General features: G+C 43.3%; 1 protein-coding gene across 2 annotated transcripts in view; it reads right to left on the bottom strand.

Annotated features, from left to right (window-relative positions):
- Positions 1-252: 252 nt before the first annotated feature.
- Positions 253-23,676, bottom strand: part of LOC139752917 (histamine H1 receptor-like) — a 160,729-nt gene continuing 137,305 nt past the window's right edge. For both annotated transcript variants that reach the window (XM_071668974.1, XM_071668975.1), the window contains 3 exons: positions 5,478-6,896; positions 4,349-4,439; positions 253-3,847 (listed from right to left, as the gene is read on the bottom strand). In XM_071668974.1, the coding sequence (XP_071525075.1) occupies positions 2,490-3,847; positions 4,349-4,439; positions 5,478-6,002 (1,974 nt within the window). In that variant the 5' untranslated portion in view covers positions 6,003-6,896 and the 3' untranslated portion in view covers positions 253-2,489. The remainder of the gene's footprint in view (positions 3,848-4,348; positions 4,440-5,477; positions 6,897-23,676) is intronic.

Genomic DNA, 23,676 nt, shown 5'->3' with positions numbered 1-23,676 from the left:
CAGTTTTTCTCCATTCAAACTTACCTCCCAATTGACTCGACCCTCAACTCTACTGTACCTAATTACCTTGCTCTTATTCACATTTTCTCTTAACTTTCTTCTTTCACACACTTTACCAAACTCAGTCACCAGCTTCTGCAGTTTCTCACATGAATCTGCCACCAGCGCTGTATCATCAGCGAACAACTGACTCACTTCCCAAGCTCTCTTATATATATATATATATATATATATATATATATATATATATATATATAATTTTTTTTTCATGCTATTCGCCATTTCGCGCGTTAGCAAGGTAGCATTAAGAACAGAGGACTGATGCCTTTGAGGGAATAGTCTCACTTGGCCCCCTTCTCTGTTCCTTCTTTTGGAAAATTTAAAACGAGAGGGGAGGATACCCCTTGAAGCTATTTAGGGAATTTGTATTTTCTAATAGGCTCTGTTTCGTTTTTATCCTTACCTCTCCATCGCTTCACGTCTTGTGCACAGAGCTGCCCCAGACATTGCCACCTATCTTGGATCTTCGCATATGATAATCAGAATGCACTCTTCATTTACACTATGTATTGCAAACATGAAAACAGTTTTACATCTGGCCTAGCACGATTTTCAGAGAATTTGCTGTGTGATTACTAAAGATGAGACACAGACAAATGATTACGACTGTATGTTTTATCTCATGAAACACATTTCACCTTTCGTTTACAAATAATTCCATAAGTTTAGATTAAATTTTCTTTTCCTTCTCTTTTAGTGAAAGAAACTACCAACTTTACATACTTATATCATGAAGAAAACACCCTGATGTTAATATGCAATAAAAGAAAAATGATAGAAACATTTAAAATGAAAACAATTTCCGAAATTTTGAGTTTGAAGGAGACATTGTGCGGGAGGGAGGGATCTTGTGTATAGTTCATAGAAACCTATTGTTCCCATCGCTTTCAATGGTGTGTGTGTGTGTGTGTGTGTGTGTGTGTGTGTGTATCCTGTACCACTTCTGAAACCACACTGCTCTTCCCCAATCTGTGTGTGTGTGTGTGTGTGTGTGTGTGAGGTGGAAAAATACTGTCTGAAATAGTGAACTGCGTGTGACCTGATGTCGGACTATATTACCAAATGTATATATTGCAAAACCTATGGTACAATGTGACATTTGTGAGAGGCGAGGACCCCTTAATCAATAAGGGTACTTCATGGCCTCTCTGAGCTCATTCTACCAACGGGAGAATGGGGGAGAAAGAGAGAGAGAGAGAGAGAGAAAAAAAAAAAGAAAATACGGTCACCTTCATTTGATAAACAGTGGATTGGACATAAAATGATCTGCTCTACTGGAGGGATGAACATACACAGAGACTAGCCACAACATGGAAATATTTCGTAGACAACACAATGGTTTTTTTTCAATCGGCTTGACTAATGACGTATAAGTTGTAGATAAAGATGGTACAATGCTACCTATGTACGGCAGTGTGAGACGCAATGTTCAGTGATCATAGTCACATAATGACGAGGTTTTCAGAGGAGCGCTGTGAGTTTTCCCAGAACTACAGTCATCATTGATTGAGACGCTCCTACTCCATGACAGTCTTGATGCCAACTGATAGTCAGTTAAAGTGTGTGTGTGTGTGTGTGTGTGTGTGTGTGTGTGTGTGTGTGTGTGTGTGTGTGTGTGTAAGGTTAGAAAATGAAAAAAAAAAAAACATAGCACCAAGAAAGCTGTAGGTCAAGTTGACCTCTTGGTTGAATCACATTCATCAAGGCCTTCCATTGATCTAGAATTTGTAGTGTTCATTGGATATCTAATAAGTCTATGATAATACGAAGCAAGATAAGATCATTTGAAATCATAATTCTTGAACCAGGTCATGACCTGATATAAACATATTTTCATTTTCGATTCCTCATCTTATTTTTTTTCTTTAGATATATGTTCCCATGTTTTTTTTTTTTCATATTCTTTTAATGTAGATTCATCTGACGGAGAAGGAGGAGGAGGAGGAGGAGGTTCATAGGTATCAAAACTGTCTTGGAATAGTTCATGTCAGTCATGATTTCATCGGATACGTTTTCGATCACTTACAAAACAGTTGTTGTTTTTTGGGTTTGACGGCCATCGACCTAGGAGGAAGGTCATTGGGCCTGCCCGAAACAGTGGCGACTGCTTATGACGCTCAGGTTATTCACTGGAGAATGACACACAAATATCGGATCACTTCAAACCCCTTGCTGGTTACAAGTGAGTATTGCGGGAGAGACAACATGATAAGATTGTCACTGAGCTAACACTATGCTACTGTGATGAACGGTGCGTAAAGGAGTGAGATTTATTGGGTGAGGAACGCTTAAGTCACACGTCTTTTCCAGAGGTCTTTTGGGCAGTCTTTGGACATGTTATGACTCAGGCTGATGAGGGATAGAGAGGGCACCACCGTTTGCATCGGGAAGCTTCGGTGGTTGTTGTTGTGTGTATGGGTAGGTGGGTGTCAGTGTCTGACGGTGATGGTAGCCAGTCTCTGGTTGTTGGTGTAGTTGTTGGTCTTCCGGGTGGGGAGGCGGAGCATCCTGGCGAAGGCGCGCCTGAAGTTGTGGTTGCAGAGCGGGTAGAGCACGGGATTGAGGGCCGAGTTGAGGTAGCCCAGCCATATGGTGGCGGTGTGGGCGTGGGCTGGCACGCAGGTATCGCACAGTGCCATGATGGGGAAGAGGGTGAAGTACGGCACCCAGCAGGCCATGAAGGCTCCCACGATGACGCCCAGTTGTCTGGCAGCCTTGCGTTCCTTCACTAAGTTGACGCTCTCCACGCGTCGGCCCCCTCCTCCTCCTCCTCCGCTGTTGGCGCAGGCCGTCGTGCGCTTCTTCCTGGTGCCGTTCGTGGTCGTGGTGATGGTGGGGACTGCGACCCGGGGTCGGCTGGTGCCCTGGGAGCCACTGCTGACGCGCCAGCTGCTGCCCCACTTGCGCTCCTGGGCTCTGTGAGGAGACGGAGTGTGGTGGTCCCAAGAGGTATGCGGCCGGCTGCTGCTCTGGTAGCAGTGTATGTGGTTGTGGTGAGGCCCCAGCTTGTTTGCGGCGGCCTGCCGCCGCTGCTGCTGATTCTGCTGTTGTAGTTGACTCTGCTGCTGCTGCTGCTGCTGTTGCTGATTGCTGTAGCTGGGGTTATGGGTGGGCGAGGCCTGGCTAGACTCTTCAGGAAGGTACTCGACGCTAACCACCACCCCGGAGAAGTACGAGCAGTCGTGCCTGCCCGGCGAGACGACGGTCAGGCTGCGGAACTGAGTGACGGACTCGTTCGGGGAGGAGGAGGAGGTGGTGGTGATGGCGGGAGGGAGGTCGTGTTTGGGCGGCTGGGCGTTGTGGTTGGCGTGCGTGTGGCGGGGCAACCGCTCCACCTCGCTACACGAGTCGGTCGGGATGTCGTGGGTGGTGAAGGGCACGCGACCAAGGGCCTGACGCGTCTGCACTTCACGGAAGATGCGGCAGTACAGGTACAGCATGAGCGCCGTCGGTAGGTAGAAGTTCAGGGCTGCTGTGACAGCCTTGAAGGCGGCGCTGTTGGAGAACTCCGTCTCACAGACGTGCGGCGGGTGATGCCTTATACCCCCTAGTGCCAAGTGGTGCCAGGCCAGCACGGGCACCAGCCAAGCCGTGGCGGCTGTCCAAGAGGCACCAATCATGACCCAGGCTCGGCGCCTCGTCCGCTGGCGGAGGTAGCGGAGCGGGGCTGTGATGGACCAGTAGCGGTCTAGCGAGAGGATCACCAGGTTGAAGATGGACGCCGTGGAAGCCGTGTAGTCTGCCGCCAGCCAGAACTGACACACCACTAGCCCAAGGCGCCACTCTCCTGTGGGGTGATAAGAGATCATAATGAACTCAGCGACTCCTACTGTCTCGGTAGGATTGATAAGCGTCAATGGGAGACGCATTTGTAGATGATTATCATAACTGTTCTGTATAGTAATTACTTTCCAAGCAGAAAATAGATAGGATAGATAATAACTTGGAAAAAAAGTGGTACTTTACATTGTATACTTTGTTTTTGAAGGGAAAGCAGAGCTATGAATATAAGGCAAGACTCCTAGATCATTTGTCAAAATCCCTCGCCTGTTAAGTCACATCATCTAACACAGAAATGTATCCATCCCTTTTTTTTCTTATGTGTACATGTGAAATCTAACTAATTACAAATACAACCCTGTTGTCAGCTTTGAATAAGTCTAACTTCGAGCATGACTTTGCTCTTAAGTATAACTTCATCTATGATCTTGAACTGTAAATTTTTGCCTTGGAAATCGACCCTGCCACTCTGGCTCAAAAAAAAATGGACTCCCACTCAGACATTTACCCATCATGGCGTAGGCAGCGCTGATGGGCATTACGATAACTCCGACGGTTAGGTCCGCCGCTGCCAGACTCATGATGAATAAGTTGGACACCTGAGGACACAAAAACACATGTTAGACATCTCCTCACAAATACACACAAGCAAGTAAGTGTGTATACACACAAAAGAGTAGCAACGTGGTATATATGTGCATACAAGGTTTAAAAATGGGGCAACAGGTGTGAAAACTCTCTCCCTGTAACATACAAATACGAATTATAAACAGCAATTAGATTTTCAATTGATGGAATCCCAGAAATGCAAAGCTTTCTCCCAGTGCAGTTGAAACGCGTAATTACATAGAGGTAATTGCACCCAAATCTTGGCAAAGGTAAAGAAAGTCACGAAATGGGGTTCCACGAGTGTAGAACTCACAATATAAGAACAGGCTTCTTCAGAGACAAACATGGGCAACTAAGTAGATGATAGATACACGAACTGGCTGTGGAGTGGAAGAGACGAGTGGATGGATGGATGTGTGTAGGATCTGCTGTATGATTGAATAAATCCAAATCAGGATGCGGGATCAAGAGCAATATATCTCTCAACACATCACGGGGATACATGAATGGAATCTCCTTAAGGCCTTTGGACCTACGACTTTCATAAGGGAGAGTTTCAGAGGGTAAGTAAAGTCCCCTTGTCCTCAGACGACAGTATTAAGACGTACTGGAAAAAAAAAATGTAAGCTTGCACCCGGTTAGCTTGAGGTAATATAACGTTACTTCTCAAAGAGCTTCTTAGGAATCTTTCATGCCACTTCACACGGAGAGGCTCAGACTACAGATAGGGTAACACAGACAATGCCGCAAACTCCAACAAGCCAGGGAGATGCGACAGCAGAAACATCAGTAGTGGGACAGGGATAGAGACAGATGCGACAGCAGAAACATTAGCAGTGGGACAGGAATAGAGACAGATGCGACAGCAGCAGAAACATCAGCAGTGGGACAAGGATAGAGACAGATGCGACAGCAGCAGAAACATCAGTAGTGGGACAGGGATAGTGACAGATGAGACAGCAGAAACATCAGTAGTGGTACAGGGACAGCGATACAAGGGATGGTAAACAAGGACCTTCGCCACTTACCGTCTGCAGACGTTTCTCTGTCCTGATGGCGTGGATGACTAGTGCGTTGCCGACGGCGGTGCAGAGGGCGAGAGTGTAGAGGGCAAATCCCGTCATAGCCAGGAACCCAGGGCCCCACTCCCCAGCCCCAAGCCCAGGTCTAGCCTCCCACCAGCCTGGGAGCTCTCCTTCCTGTGTCACGTTGAAGCCCAGCTCCGCGTGACTGAGGTTCCAGGGCTGAGCCCCGCTAAAGTTTCCCCAGGAGCTAGTGCCAGGGTACCAGGAAGTAGCAACCACACCACCTGAGGCGTCCAGGGAAGTGGCAAAACCCTCGGGATAATCGTAAGTGATGTTGCACACCACGGTTTCAAAATGGCCTGCATGGTTAGGGCCCTTGTCGACTACTGTGGTGCCGCGGGGAGGCGCGTACTTGGGGAAGACGCCGTGGGAGAGTCTGAGTCTCTTGGTGATGTTCTCGGCTAAGTCGTCGAGGGTCTTGAAGGGCGTCGTGTCTATCTCTGTCAGCATGGACGACGGGAAGTCCATGGCGGCCGGACCTTCCTCACTCCTGCCTCTTCCCCAGCGTCGAAGGAACTGTTCCAACCCCCAAAACACTCAGTTCATGTTCTGTACATTCTCGCCTTCCTCTGCAAACGCTCGTCCGCACCTCACTCCAGGAGTGAAATCTCTTCCGCTCTCATCCATTGTCGGCGCGCTATATCTAAAACGTCCGCTTGCTCTAAATGATATGTATAATTCACAAACTACAAGTTTCCGCTAGGCCATGAACGCTGTGATCTCACATTATACCAACTCTGGCTTGTAAACACGCCTTCATAAAATTCGACCATGGGCCGCACGAACGTAAACATAGCGCGTCGGTGCCGAGAGTGTGGCGTCTCACTCCCTCCCGTCTGGTTCCCATGTTTCCTCCAAATTGCCTCCTCACTGTTGGGGTCCCTCACGATGGAGGAGAATGTCCCTCAGATCCGTCACGACTTCATTCGATGCTGATGCTTCCCGGAGACATTGCTGCTCGGGTGTGACTGAGAGAATCGTGGATAATGAAAAGAATTCTACTCTTCGTGAGGTTTATGTTAGTAAGAGGAAGTGAGGAAGATTCGAACACGAGTGAGGAACATTATTCTCGCGCGACGCCTTGGCTGCACAGCTTTCTCAGTGTTGGATGGTCAGCGGGAAAGATAAACGAACCAATTTACAGCCACTCTCGCAGACAGACACTTCCCGCAGCTGGCTTAGGGGAGGAAGATGGGGAAAATTCTACAACCAACGTTTGTAGATCTCTACCCAGAGGTATATCCCCGCCTCGTTGTCGACCAGATAAAGTATTCACTGCTGCCTCCCACGATGAAACGAAGACTGGATCATGGACATCCCCCTCAATACGCGCACACACCAGCACACACACAACACAGATACCTGCCGAAAGAACGTAGTGTTAATGAAACTGTCAATATCGGGATAACATGCAAGACATATGAATAAGAACGCGTCAGGAGGCATAAGACGAGAGAATATGCACCCGCTCGCTAGAGGGAGAAACGTAGCATAGATGTAATGTGCACCAGATGCTATTTATGTTAATCAGACGCTGCAAGACGAGATATACATATTCAGGGTATATCCTGAATCAACAAGGTTGTATTAAACTTTGCTATGTGAATTAAATAAAAGCTTTGCGTCTGGCTCGTAAACGCTACTGGAGTCATTTTAAACTGAGATATGTTAGTATATCAATCTGTCTGTATACGACACAATGATATTAGTGAATTTTGTTGTATCATTATATATATATATATATATATATATATATATATATATATATATATATATATATATATATATATATATATATAATGGATGAATGTCATCCATTTCCGCGTTAGGAAGGGTAGTCTGTCCTAGCTAACTTTCTGTGACAGTAGATTACCTCCTTTTCCTTCTCCTAACCCTCCTATTATATGATCTATCCCATCCATTATTATTTTCTTTTACTTATAGTTTACTCTAACCCATCACGTCCCCTTTTCACGAAACCTTGAAAAAAATTAGAAATGTTTCTCATTTCTCGTGTCTACAATAATACACCGACTACTTTCCCATTTCGTGGTTAGTCTACCTTTATATCTAAGTAAAACAAATTACAGCAGGGAAATTAAATGTCAGCTTTTCTTCATGATGTCTCGCTTGTTAGACTGTAGATACAGCAACTGTAGCTATACGATCCATCTCCATTGGTATACGGTACAGCAAGATACAGCTGTAACTCACGAAGATGCAGCGAGAGCGAATAACCAGATTTATCTTACAGCTCTTGCCTCCGGCCTGTACTACATTACAGCTCCTACGTCTTTCCTGTACTATACTACAGCTCCTGAGTGTTAGCTGTACTTTATATTACAGCTACTGCGTCTTGGCTGCACTGTATCAAGCTCCATACGTCTAGGGCTGTATTACATAACGATTCAATACGTTTGGGATGTACGAGATCACAGCTCCTGCGTTTAGGCTAAACTCTGTCACAGCTCGTAAGTCTGGCCTGTACTCTATTACTGACATCTATTCGTATTATATTTTGAACGCATCCAAAAAAAAAAAAAAAAAAAGAATACGCTTCTGTCGTATTCATCTTTTAAGGTTATATAACGTAGAGGTCTCGTGGACTTGAACGTGAGGTGCGACCGATCGTAAAAAAATGGAAACAGAAATGAGTGGAACCTGTCAACAGATGCGACAGGAGTACGCTGTAAAACACGACCATTTCAACCCTGACGCCGAAGCAAGTAAGCGTTGCGAATTGAAATCGGACGCAGTCGGGGCAGCGTAGAGAGAGAGAGAGAGAGAGAGAGAGAGAGAGAGAGAGAGAGAGAGAGAGAGAGAGAGAGAGAGAGAGAGAGAGAGAGAGAGAGAGAGAGAAGAGATCGTTTTCCTCATTCCACTTTTCCCACCTGAGTGCAGTCAACACCGACTTCTCTCATTCATTCCATTCCATCCGGATACTTATTCTTCTCTAATGTAATCTCAGAAGACATGTGCGTGCTTCATATACTTCCCCATTCAAGAAAATTAAATATTCATGACGAAAGAAAGGCGGTAATACGTACTTGAGACAAGAAATTCGAGATATTAGGTAACTTTATCTGTTTTCTTTACATCCTTAATTCTCATAAGACGAAGAATTCAATATAGTGGGTATCTTCAACTTATTCACACTATACATATATATATATATATATATATATATATATATATATATATATATATATATATATATATATATATTTCATGTATCTCCCCTGACGATGTGATCATTACACGAAAGTGCACTTGGGAACTTATCGTGTTTTATTTTCCACGTGATTATCAGCGTACATATAGTGTGAAAAGTTAAAGATACCCACTATCTTAAATTCTTCGACTTATACGAATTAAGGGTGAAAAAAAGGTAGTTTCCTAATATCTTGTATCCTTGTCTCAAGTACGAATTAAGGGGATGATGGTAAGTTTGTTTACAAACTTTGGACGAAACAAATGACGAACGGCATCTCCTCCAACATGGGGAAACATTACTTCCCCTAAGTTCCAATTGGAATATATTGGCTGTGGAAAGTTACCAGTCATATATCTTGATGTGGAGAGCAATAGGGTAATGGGTGAGTGGTGTGATGGGTAATAGGAGGTTGGGGGCGAAATTGATGACGAAATAGGTAGTGGAATTGGCTAGTGGGATGGGTTTGTGGAGTAAGGAGGGAGTGTGGTGCTACGACAGAGACGGTTGTGGATTTCAAGTGTGGAGTTTGTGAGGTGGTTGGTGCTATGGGAGTGGAATAGGTGGAACAGGAGGAGGTTCATGTGGAGGCGGGTGCTTGTGGTTTGGGGGGTCTTTAGTGTGTGAAGTGGAATGGCAGTAAAGTGGAATATATTTTTTTTTGGGGGGGGTGACCAAATCCAATTAGAACATCTATATGTTTTCCTGAATGCGCTTAGGCTGATGAAAGATACCAGAACACTAAGACGAGGTAAAAGTGAAATGAAATCAAAATGAAAAAGAGAGTAAATGAGAGAGAAAAGGAACGTACGAGGAAAAGAAAAATGATATCGAAAGATCTCTGGCGAAGTGAGTGAGGTCAAGGATGGCTTGGCGGGCAGGAGGAAATGTAAGGGAGAAACGTAAGATAGGAGAGAAGAAGGGAGAGAGAGAGAGAGAGAGAGAGAGAGAGAGAGAGAGAGAGAGAGAGAGAGAGAGAGAGAGAGAGAGAGAGAGAGGTCAGGTGTGCCAAGGGCGACCAAGCGTGACCTGACGGTGGATAGGAAGTGACTCAGAAGACGCGACCATCACCACATACTCCAACGCCATCACCACCATGACATGAGAGGACACCACCACAGCAACAGAAGCACCACCACCACAGCCACCACCGCCACCACTCCCACCCCAACACCACGTCGCCACCACCCACCATCACCACCACATACTCCAACGGAAGCCAACAGTATTGTACATATAACAACAGAGGTGACGAAAAACGTGATATGCATTGGCGCCAGCACTATCTCCCAACACCACTACCTCCAACACCCTATCTCTAATACCTTCACCTCCTACAACTCTACCTCCAACACCTCCACCTCCAACACCACTACTTCCAACACCACCTCCAACTCCATCACCTCCAACACATCCACCTCCAACATCGCCTACGAACAAACATGTCTACACATACCAACAGAAATGAGCCTTCTCATTGGCTATGTAATTAACACTGTGATAATCGTCTAATAAAGAAAAGGAGTAAAGAGAAGAGGAAAGATTAGGATTGGAAGTAGGGCAGTCGGTCCTAACTACGATCCTTCTTATTACACCAAGCTTAATATGTGAAAAAAGAAATCTAATGAATAAGTCTAAAGACCACCTTTTACATTTTTCTTCTCTCATGTCACCATGAATCACGTTCCATCTCATTAAAACCTCTCCTTACCGATGGACAGATGGGAGGGAGCCAGGGGTGTATGTAGGGTACGTAGCGCCTATGGCAAACATCGAAATGGCGCCCCTAGCTTGATCAAAAATGTACATACAGTGGATGTATATATATGAATATATACAGTGTACTTATAAACTGTTGAAGAGTTAGGCCAAACTCAAATTTACATAATCTCTGAAAGACTTAAAGACTTATTTGATCAAAATTGTAATGAAGAAGCGGTAATGCAGCTGATAGTAGCAAAATATTACTATAGTTGAAAAGTGAGCGAGTTTTCTTTTATCTCACAAAACCAAATCGTTCAAAATGTCAATTGGGGCAGCATATGTTAAAAAACCAAACCTGTTGAGTGGCGCCCCCCTTCAAGTGGTGCCCAAGTGCACCTGCTCTACGTACCATACCCTAGATACGCCACTGGAGGGAGGCGAGGGCGCAGGAATGTGTGAAGAGGTAAGGGAAATTTTTTTTTTTTTAGATTTCGGTGGGACAGAAAAAGACAATTTCCAAATGGATGCCTCATTGGTACTTTTCGTGGGTGAGTTGATTTCCTTGAAAAAACTCAGTCTTAGGAATATCTATCATCAATAATAACCTGGGGTTGAAATGTTGTTTGAGTGTAGTTAAGTTCTGTAATGAAACATTCGAAGGCTTTTGTCTGAATTCTTTTTTTTTTATCATTATATTTCTATTTACTGGGTATCTGCTTCCGTCTACAGACCGGCTTGATTGTAAACAATTATTCCTTGGGTTGCTCTATTCTAAATAGACGTCATAAAAAAGAGAAAAAGCTCCATACGAAAAAGAGAAAAAGCTTTTACAGTCGAATATGATGACAGTTTTCTTACATTAGATTTTGAAAGAGATACCATTGGTAAAGAACATATTAAGTACTTTTATACATTTTATTCTTTATCCTGACAACATATCAGTGTTGACGCTAACTTCTTGAATAAGTTGTATGATAAAGACTTAAGCAAGATTCCAACATTTTGCGTACAATAAGAACATTTGTCAGTACGATAACAGTGTACTGAGTACGATAATAACACACTGTGTACGATAATTCAACGCGAGCGATGGTTTGTACAAATCATACTGGATGACGAACGTAGAGCCACGCAATATGAACTCGTCACCTAAGAGGAAGTCATAAAGCTGCCAGTAACTGAAGCCATGTCGTTTTATTGGCGCCGTCCAGAGACAAGTGAGTCGTATGACGCGTGTGTGATGGTCTAAGGCAGTGATGACTAGCGACACCTCATTGTTGTAACGAGAACCTTTCCAAGAGAGAGAGAGAGAGAGAGAGAGAGAGAGAGAGAGAGAGAGAGAGAGAGAGAGAGAGAGAGAGAGAGAGAATGTCAAAGGACATGCCTCGTTTAGTCATCTTACTCTCCTTTCTATATCACAAGCTATTGTCTGTAAACAAACAGCTCTGTAAACATTTCTTCGTTTACTCATCTCACTTTCCTTTGTATATCACAAGCTATTGTCTGTAAACAAAAAGATCTGTAAACATATCTTGTTGATTCTCATTTCGGCTGTGAAGTGGGTTAAATCAGCCAGCTTCAGCTTTTGTTTTGACTTCAGCGTTAGGTGATAGATAACCCTCCCAGTATCTCCTGGTGGAATTTCCGATGAAGACAATAAATCTTGTGTGATGTAAGGGAACACTCAGACCCACATATGAGCTCTTTCTCCCTTTCTTTCTCTCTCTCTCTCTCTCTCTCTCTCTCTCTCTCTCTCTCTCTCTCTCTCTCTCTCTCTCTCTCTCTCTCTTTCTCTCCCGTTATCAAAGTACAAGATTTAGTGATCCCGATATTGTCAACAGGTTGAAGAACTCGGCAGTGCTGTAACTTTTTCACTCTAGTGTGACATTTCTATTCCTGCTGTCGTGAAAGTCCAATATTTTCTACGTTTACGGTACGAGGTCGAAAACAGCGTCCGCGATCCGGCAACATTTAACCTGAAATGTCTCATTCGGACCCAGATATAGAGTCCATTGAAATGAGTGTCGGTTAATGGTAATGACAAAGCTACCAACAAGTGGGAAATAATCATTAAGAAAATAGAAGTCACAAATTGCGGAGCTCTGCCTGAGGGCGTTGATTATCGGATACATACGGTACTTTTGCATTATTGCCATTCATGGAACACCACTTTGATAGCCACCTCTAATCATGAATTTTTCCGTGAAGTTATGATACTAGGGAGGTAATATATCGCCATACGACCAATTTTACTGCAGTCTTGCCCACTGAAAAAGCAAAATTGTTATTGAAATATGTAAAACCTGGTAGCCATTCTTTCTATATCAGCTTTACTTCGGTCTCCCTAAAACGTGTGGGAGAGCCACGCATCAGGACCATCTTTCTTGTCCCTCAGGAGCATTTGATGCATAAAGACAACAGACTTTGTGGTTTATGAAGCGTCTAAAGTTACCCCTCACTGGGGCACTTTAGCCTAGCCGAACAGAATGTGTGATGGGTGCTTTTGCTTAGTAATAGCCTAGCTATGTTCTTTGTGCGGCGCCTTGTCGTTTTGGCTTGCCATTTAAGTGATATCAGTAGGTTAAAGGTGACTGTCGGTGGTGGAAATGATATCCAAGATGGAAGGTGTCGTAATTTTTTCAACAGGATGGGTCTTTCCTAACGATGATTCGATGGTTCATTCATGTCCGCTGCTTCCGAGGGATTAATTGTGCCTCGGTAATTAATCTTGTGTTTGTGATCGGTAGCGATCGAGCATCGCAATCAATTCTAATAACTAGGGAGGGAATTCATTTGTCTTTAGTGGAATCGAAGCATTTCTTCTTTTTCTTTTGTCAGTCATTATTCTATTCTAAGACTGGAGAGCAATTTACAAAGTGGGAGAGATATGGGAGCCCCTGGCGACATCTGTGCTGAAAGTGGGGAAACAAACATGATTATACAGGGAGAGAGAGAGAGAGAGAGAGAGAGAGAGAGAGAGAGAGAGAGAGAGAGAGAGAGAGAGAGAGAGAGAGAGAGAGAGAGAGAGAGAGAGAGAATTTTCAATTCGTCATTAGTTGGGTACCTAAAAGCCTAACGATTTATTCATTGTTTTTTTTCAAAGTGGCGGTAATGACTATATGATTTGTCAGATCATCTCTGCTCGCATTCATTCCTGGCTTCCATTAACTATAAGGATTTGAGACACTATTTTTGATATCTTTTTCTATCTAATAGAGCTTGTAATGACAGGAATTTCATGCTACACTAGCACACAATTTTGTTTTGCACTATCATTCTATATTTTCCATTCAGGTTATCGAAATACGACAAAGATACAACGACGTTGATTCGTACGTCAAAATTTGCCTTAAGAATTAGAGGTGCATTAGAATTGATCCTACATATATGTATATATATATATATATATATATATATATATATATATATATATATATATATATATATATATATACACTTATATGTGATACGGTAAAAGTGTGGATGGATGAATTTGAGGCTAGGATATGATATACAGGGGATGTAGAAAGTGGCTATAAGCTACACTAACAAAGTCCGTAAATCTATTATCAGGCTAAATCAACCTGTGTGTAATCATTGGACTAAAACTCACCGTCTCTTGTTTTATCTCTATATATGCAAATGACTTGCAACAGTGCTTAAGTATGCATAATAATTTCCCATCATCAGAATATATATATATATATATATATATATATATATATATATATATATATATATATATATATATATATATATACATATTTATATTTCTTTTTTCAGCTTTTCGACACCACTGGAACAATATATATATTACCACTTTTCGACACCAATGGAACAGTTAAGTTATATTTGCTTCTGTTTCGTAAATGAAAAAAGAAAGGTTTCGAATCTTGCCCGACTCGAGTTGGCTGGGCTGGAGTGTGGAAAGTCTGGGAGAAGCGAGGCTTTTCTTGCCATCACTGACTCCAGGTTCGAGGCCAGGAGGAGAGAGTTGGGGGTTGTCTTAACTCCGCTGCAGTGGTGGACCACAGACTCACTACCTTTTTGTCTGCCTCTCACTCTCACTGAGTCTCTCTCTCTCTCTCTCTCTCTCTCTCTCTCTCTCTCTCTCTCTCTCTCTCTCTCTCTCTCTCTCTCTCTCTCTCTCTCTCTCTCTCTCTCTCTCTCTCTCTCTCCAGCAACATGATCCGAACCCCATTCTCCTTTGTTTGGAAGCCATGGATCGCCATGCTCCATTGCCTCGCCTGTAACCAACCATCTCCACCAGCTCCTACACAAGTAGCAAGGGTTCGAATCCTACTGCTTGTAGGAGATCTTAGATACGACACTTGGTGCTGGATTGTCAACCACACACACACACACACACACCCACACACACACACTTGTCCCTCCAAGACGTCTCCAATCTTTCTCTTGCAGGATAAGAGAGAAGAGTCATTAGTGAGAGAGGGTTGTGGGGAAGATTGGACGCTCCGTGCACCAGTACACACCGACTCTAGCTCAGTATGAAGCGAGGAGCAGTATTGTTATCGACCTCAAATTTTTTTCTATTGTCATCGACCCGCATTTGTTTTTTGTTGGTGTTCGACGTCATTCTTATTGTCGTCGTGTATATATATCTATATCTATCTATCTATCTATTTATCTATCTATCTATCTATCTATCTATATCTATATATATATATATATATATATATATATATATATATCTATATCTATCTATCTTTATATATATATATAGTTTATAGCCCTGGTTTTAAGGTATTAATCAAGCTTAAAGTATTAAAGGGATTTACGGTAGAAGTTGAGGCTAGGATATGTATTATACTTTTTCAATGTAAATTCTGGTGTGAAAATTACTCCGGGTGAAAATGTTATATTTCAGATAAAAACATTATCCCACGATAGAATGTTGAATGATGTTAGTTTATTATCAAATCACTGTTGAATTGCAAATCTTGATGGACGGTTACATTGCAAAGAAGTAGCAAAAAACCAGATTAGAATGTTGAATTAGGTTGGACATTTACTATATGTAACAATTCATGTCCGGTTATGACATAGTGAAGCTGGGGTAGAACCCTCTCCTTCTCTCCCCTCACCCTGAATATTGGGAAATAGTGTATATGATGGTGTTAATGATGGTGAATGGTGATGATGAGAATCTCTGTTGGTGTAGTGGTTAGCATTGTTGACTATGCATCGCCCACGGGCCAGCCAGGGTTCGATATCTGGGCATGGGAGCTGGGTTCACAACGCTATCTAGCTGTTCGTCCTCTCCTCGTGTTTGGTTGATGGATGGGTATGTGGTGTAGTTTTGTACATTAGCCTCTCTCTCTCTCTCTCTCTCTCTCTCTCTCTCTCTCTCTCTCTCTCTCTCTCTCTCTCTCTCTCTCTCTCTCTCTCTCCATTCATACATCACAACTTCGTGGCAGCACCCAGGCCGTGCATCCCTCGCCACATTGCTCGCACTATTGCAACTGTGTGTGTCTGTCTGTCAACCAAGGCTCGTCCAAGAATTTTTTTTCTCCCCTTCTTCCATAAGCCTCACATTCCTGAGCGAAATATCCCCACCTTTTATATTTTTTTTGTCTCTTGCATTCCTCCCAGTTGCAAATTCATACACACACACACACACACACACACACACACACACACACACACACACACACACATACACACACACATAAACTTTGGAATTCATGATTCTTCGTTATCTTCCGTCACATATGATCATATGTAGCCACACAGAGGCATTATACTCATCGAAAGCACTACCAGAAAAGCCAAAAATCTATATATCATTCTCAGTCACGAATGATTAACCCTTCTCTTACCACAAGTACTGGTGGAAGACCAGACTTTAAAAGTATGCATGAGTTGGTACTCATGCATGGAAGTGTTATGTCCACTTCCAGCGGGTCTAGGTAACGCGACCTTATGAGAAGTGTGGTGCGCGATCACTGATTAGTGTATAGTGATGAGAGGGAGAGAGTCGTGTGAGTGGCTCATGAATATGGAGTTTACCGGAGATGGAGAGAGAGAGAGAGAGAGAGAGAGAGAGAGAGAGAGAGAGAGAGAGAGAGAGAGAGAGAGAGAGAGAGAGAGAGGATATTCCAGTTGAGATGGAGAGAGTTTGTGTGCCAAGAGAGAGAGAGAGAGAGAGAGAGAGAGAGAGAGAGAGAGAGAGAGAGAGAGAGAGAGAGAGAGAGAGAGAGAGAGAGAGAGAGAGAGAGGATATTCCAGTTGAGATGGAGAGAGTTTGTGTGCCAAGAGAGAGAGAGAGAGAGAGAGAGAGAGAGAGAGAGAGAGAGAGAGAGAGAGAGAGAGAGAGAGAGAGAGAGAGAGAGAGAGAGAGAGAGAAGCCTCTTAAGTGGACGGGAGCTAATGGATGGACCAAAGTATGAATAGAAGTCGCGGAGGCTAAGGCTACGATGGTAGACAAGTATCAGAAGTCTTTCACAACTGTTATGAATTTTTGCTGTGTGTGAATCTTACATACGATGCACTTGTGCACGCTCCTCATCTTTGGCCTCACTTATGAAATGTGGATGGGATGCAAAGAGATTCGGTGTGAAGGAAGGCATCGAAATTGAATTGTATTCCTAAAAGAAAAGATGTTCAAACTCGCATGTTCCTCTCTTTCCAAGCATCGTGATTGAACATTTAAGAATATGCTGAGGGGAAAATGGTTGATGCAGGTGAAGGTTACTTTCTTCCCTTTACAGCACCGTAGATGGAACTGAGGATGAGGTTGGATTGTCAAGCAATTCCATCATGTCAGAGTAATATCTTTCTATTCTATGAACTATATCAGTATACATCACCCAACCACGACACGAGTATGCTTCTAACTCACGAGAGACGGAATGTAGTCGTCCAATATGCTGTGCAAACTCAAAATTAGCATACTTCTTCATCACAGAGAGCTGAGTATGTCAACACACCATGTCTCATAAAGGTATTAAGAGAGCATATTTCGGTACACTCATCAAAATACAATTTCTACAGAAGAAAATATGGAGGAAGATACACCACACTTTCATGATCCACAATTGGCCATCTGGGTCCCATTTTATCTGCTGAATAACGTATTGGTGGTGACTCCTCATGAGGGAATGAGGCCCAACTGGCCCACCTACCCAATTCTTGCCCCACAGACTTGCCTCCTCCTCCTCCTCCTCCTCCTCCTCCTCCTTCCTCCCAACACTCTCTCGCTACAATTCGCATCATCCACCGACCCCACTCCACTCACCCACACCCATCTGCTCATCCACTCACCCAGATGAGCGATTACTTTCATCCAATCATCCGAGGAGACGCAAGGATTCCTACAAACAAAATTAAGTGTATTTGCCGCGTGTGTGTGTATTTGTCTAGCAGCCGATCTATTCTGAGACGAGAGCTGTCGAGGGTGATGCCAGTGCACTGGAGGAGGAAGAAGAAGAGGAGGAAGAGGAGGAGGAGGAGGAGGAGGAGGAGGAGGAGGAGGAGGAAGAGGAGGAGGAAGAGGAAGAGGAGGAGGAGGAGGAGGAAGAGGAGGAGGAGGAGGAAGAGGAGGAAGAGGAAGAGGAGGAGGAGGAGGAGGAGGAAGAAGTGGAGGAAGAGGAGGAGGAGGATGAGGAGGAGGAGGAGGAGGTGATGAGAGAAAGTGGTGGAGAACGAAATGGTGGTGAAAGAAATGGGGAATGGAACGAAGAAGGAAAATTGACTAAACCTCGAAAGAAAAAAGAAAAAGAAAATGCCACAGACACTCCAATCTGTGCACCACAAGCCTGTTGATGGAGAGAGAGAGAGAGAGAGAGAGAGAGAGAGAGAGAGAGAGAGAGAGAGAGAGAGAGAGAGAGAGAGAGAGAGAGAGAGAGAGAGAGAGTCGTATGAACGCACATTAAAATCAACGCAGGGGAGAAATTATATTAACGTAATAGCCCACCTCTCGCTTAGAGAATACAAATATCTTATTGAATATTACAAGGAACATATTTTCAATATTACCTGAACAGAATGTCGTACAGAATAATATGACAAAGCACATCTTTTTCAATGGCACTAAACCAAACGAAAACTGAGAAACTCTTCGGACACGTCTACCCATATTTCACTGTCTTAAGCTTACAATGGGATGATTTCGGGTTTATACCATCTTGTGCACAATCTTCTTAAATTATGATGATTAATTGTAGGATTTAATGACCTCTCTAAACAATATCATAACCCCAGTAATGCATTTAGCATGAAAAATAATCCTTATATTGAGATTCTAATGCAAATCTTGGACCATCCGAAAAATTCCAAATATTGCAGGTTATAAATAGTTCCGGGTATTTTGTAGCCGAAGAAAAAAAAGACTTTTTCTCTGAAAACTGTAAATAAATCTCTTTTTAATACTACAAGTATTTTGTAGCCGAAAAAAAGACTTTTTCTTTGGAAACTGTAAATAAATCTCTCTTTAATACAACAAGTCTATGGTGTTCACAACATCTATAACATTAACACGATAAAGGATCGAAGACTTTATACAACCTCTGACTCCTCGATGTATATTGTTCAACCACACGGTCAGATTTTAGCACACATCTACCTTTGGGTTTCAACTATCCAGACATCACTACGTGTATTTCACGTTGGCACAGACTCGGAGTACAATGATTTCACCTCCTTGGTACGATATCTCTGTGTAGGAATGCTTAAAATCTTGCACACATTTAGAGTACAATGATTTCACCTCCTTGGTACGATATTTCTATTGTTAAAAATGCTTAAAAGCTTAAGGTACAAAGGTATCTGAAAATGGTGAATTTTCTATCGTCAGATCAATGCGTTCGCCTCCGGTATGAATGAAGACAGAACTGTCTCTCCACATCATGTTGTATAATTCGTGTCGCTTTCCATTCTGAGTATAAGACAACATTCGCTCGTGTACAATACTTTAAGTCTCGTTGTACGACAGCGCTTGAGTACGTTTTCTTAAACCCAGGAGAAAGAGATAATTGATCCTACTATGACCTTTAAATCTAAAATTCCCGGTTGAAGAAAAACCCTAAACCCGGTAATTACGAAAAGGTTCATCTCCGGTAAGGTATATAGAAATGAATAACCCTCTGTCCTCCTCGAGCGGAGTTGAAATTCCTCCTTTTAATCATCTTTTTGTCTACTTCTGGCATCTTGAGGACGCCGCCGAGGAGAGCGACCCGGCAAGTGGACGTAATGCAAGAGCTCTGTACCCCTTTAGTGTCCCATTCAGTCAACAGATGGCACTGGACGGCAGGGCAGGATATATCACATAGAAATAAGAAGAACGGTCGCTTTATTTTGTTTCCATTCTTAATATAAGAGTTGAAGATGTTCGTGTGACTTTGTATGGACTTGCGATTAGGGGTTAAAGATGTACCCGTGTTGGGTATACATATACAGAAGTAGCAGGTATGTATGCTTGTATACAGCATACTTTTATCGTTATCGCACAGTAAACGAAATACGGTTGTCATGACGTGTTGCAATAGATGGAAATATGCCTGTAATCGTATTATATACAGTAGGTGTAGTAAGACTGTATCATATAGTAGATGAAATACTGAGCATAGCACAGGGAATGGGAGTATACAGGGCCGGTATGACGCAAGGGGTTGATGAAGGGAATGTGGCACAGGGAGTGGGGATGAGGAACACTAGCAACAGGGAGTTGGGGGCTTGTGGCACTTAATGTTAAGTGTAAATCACCATAAGGGACTTGGTGTTATAAGCTTACATCACTTTAGGGGATGGTGTGTTATGACATCACTTTAAGGGGTTATGTTATAACATCACTTTAGGGGTTTGTGTGTTATAACATCACTTTAGGGGCTTGTGTGTTATCACTCCACTTTAGGGGCTTGTGTGTTATCACTCCACTTTAGGGGCTTGTGTGTTATCACTCCACTTTAGGGGCTTGTGTGTTATAACATCACTTTAGGGGTTTGTGTGTTATAACATCACTTTAGGGGCTTGTATGTTATAACATCACTTTAGGGGCTTGTATGTTATAACATCACTTTAGGGGCTTGTATGTTATAACATCACTTTAGGGGCTTGTGTGTTATAACATCACTTTAGGGGCTTGTGTGTTATCACTCCACTTTAGGGGCTTGTGTGTTATAACATCACTTTAGGGTTTGGTGTGTTATTGCATTACTTTAAGGGCTCGTGTTTTATAAGCTTATCTCACCGAAGGTCTCGTCAAGACATGGGGTTCACTGAGGCAAGACAAGTGATGCAAAAAAAAAAAAAAAAAAATTGGGGAAAAATAAGAAAGTTTTGGGCTGATCAACGCTGCTCGGGCAACGTAAGGCAGAAAAAGCTGTTTTATGATACACTATGACGGCCACGCCAGACCTCGTCTTGGGCGAGAGGCTGACGAGAGAGAGAGAGAGAGAGAGAGAGAGAGAGAGAGAGAGAGAGAGAGAGAGAGAGAGAGAGAGAGAGAGAGAGAGAGAGAGAGAGAGTCAGTCATACGAGTGACGCCAGAGGCATCTGCTGTGGGTAGGTGAGGGGCAACCTAAGCTCGACGAAGACTTTTGAAAACGACTGAGTAAGAGTGGAGAGAAAAAAAAAAGGGGGGGGGGGAATTGATTGAATCATACTAGTTCGTGGGGACTGGTGACGCTCTGTGGCCACTGGTAGAGTGGATTAAGGGCAGTGGAAAACTTGTATCGGGATTTGACCTTTTTGGAGCACTCTTGGTGTCTGGGGACTCAAAGAGGGACGGTAGTGTGAGTGTGTGTGTGTGTGTGTGTGTGTGTGTGTGTGTGTGTGTGTGTGTGTGTGTGTGTGTGATATACCTTTATAAAGTAGGGCTGTCGGTAGTAAATAAGGACTCATGGTAACTAATGTATATACAACTATACTAGAATATATATATATATATATATATATATATATATATATGTTGAATGCAAAGCCACTGTGTCTTCATAAGAGATATGATATATGGGGGGCGACGTGCTGTCGTTGGACTGAAGCAGGGAATTGTGGAACGTCCTGGTAAACCAATGAAAAAGGTCTCTGGAACGTGATTTGTGATGAGGAAACTGTGATTTCGGTGCATTACACAAGACACCTAAAGATGAAATATATGAGACGGATAAAGCATTTATAGTTTCGTCTATTCCAGGCGCTACCTCACTCACAAGGGCGATAACAAACAAGCATGGAGGGAAGATCAAGAAGATAAACCCACGTACTGCCGTCTCATCTAAAACCTTGTCTGCATAATATGTCTGCAAACCACCCACCCCACGACATCTGTGTTGCTTGAGTGGGAGGCATTTTCCTCCTTCCACACCACGTACCCGAAATTTCAAAGCCTAGTTGCCCAAGAAGAGGAAGTCAGTGATGCAAGTCACAATGCGTCAAAAGGAGTTCTCGGAATGGAAGTGTGGTGGGGTTTGGGGTGGAGTGTGGGTTTGGGGTGTGGTGGGGTTTGGGGTGGAGTGTGGGTTTGGGGTGTGGTGGGGTTTGAGGTGGTGTGATGGTGTGGGGTGGTGTGGTGGTGGTGTGGGGGAGCTTAATTAGAGTTGGCAATTTCTTCGTCTCATCACACTGGGGGAGGAAATTCTTCGCTGACTTGTCATTTACTCTCACTTCTTGATTCACTCCCTCGCTTCAAGCCGCACGTGGGCAAATAACCTTACAGCTTGTTAGACAGAGAGACAGAGAGACAGAGAGACAGACAGACAGACAGACACAAAGACAGACACACAGACAGATAGGGACATAAGACAGAGAGAGAGAGAGACAGAGAGACACAAAGACAGAGAGACAGACAGACAGACACAAAGATAGACAGACAGACAGACAGATACAAAGACAGACAGACACAAAGACAGACAGACAGACAGAAAGACAGATAGACACAAAGACAGACAGAGAGACAGACAGAAAGACAGACAGACACAAAGACAGACAGACAGACACAAAGACAGACACAAAGACAGACACAAAGACAGACAGACAGACAGACACAAAGACAGACAGACAGACAAACAGACACAAAGACAGACTGGGACATAAGACAATTCAACGAAGACAAGACAAGGAGGAATTTAAGTCCTTCTAGTAAGAGAACCAAAGCATCAGCTGGTAGTATGTTATTAGTTTAAAAGTCCAAAAACTTCTGAAAAATATGTAATAATCTGAAGTGACTATTTGGCGCCAGTGATAATGGCTCCAATCAGAGGGTTACACGGGAGTTGGGGGGCGGGGGGAAAACAGTGACGTAAACCCTACTTGGTGCTGGGGAAATAAAAAAGGGAAAGTCTAATAACTGTGGACTTTTTAAACCGCCTGGAAAACTGCCTGGAAAGAGCTGGATACGTGTAGGGGGAAGTGGAAACATGGCATGAACTTCTGGTCGAGTGTTGTCCCCTCCTCCGGGAGGTAAAGGCGTCCAAGCAACACCGTGTCACTGGATACAGTAGAGTATCAGTGGGACTCGTGCAGACCAGTCGCCGGTAAATCTCATCGTCACGAGCAATGTTCTGGAAATTACGGTGCGCCAGCTACAGTAAACGCCAGCTGGAATATGTTCTCTCGCAGCACTGAGCCAGAGAGGAGCACAGATGCCATGAAAGGGAGGATATATATATATATATATATATATATATATATATATATATATATATATATATATATATATATATATATATATATATATATATATATATATTTACATGTCTATATGTATATATCAGTGTCAGAAGAGGTTTGTTATTTGTGAAGTATATGTAACGTAGGAGTTAGTAAATGGGTGCCAGGGGTTAGGCACGGAGAGGGATGGGGAATGGTGGGGGGAAAGAGAAGAAAAATTCATAATTCAACAGACTATGTCAAAGAGATAAGATAACCAGAGAAGATATATGGACGATATAACATCCAGGCAGTATTTGGAAGGTATAAAAAAAGGCAGGAAGTGAGAAATTGAATGAGAGGGGACAGAAAGGCATAGAATTCGAAAACACACACACACACACACACACACACACACACACACACACACACACACACATTCTTCCCTAACGACCTAACCACCTAAAAAGAACTACATGACCACTTTACCTTTGTAAATGTTCCAACCATTACCCACAAAAATCCTCATCGTCTTTCGCCCACAAACCACGGACCAGCCCCGCACTTAACAATGCACTGGGGAGAGGGGAGAGAGGAGAGGGGAGAGGGGAGAGGGGAGAG

Source organism: Panulirus ornatus, chromosome 13 (assembly GCF_036320965.1).
Source record: "Panulirus ornatus isolate Po-2019 chromosome 13, ASM3632096v1, whole genome shotgun sequence".
In the NCBI taxonomy this organism is placed as follows: Eukaryota; Metazoa; Arthropoda; class Malacostraca; order Decapoda; family Palinuridae; genus Panulirus; species Panulirus ornatus.
The sequence above is the reverse complement of the archived record's forward strand: the minus strand, read 5'-3'. Positions and strand labels throughout refer to the sequence as shown.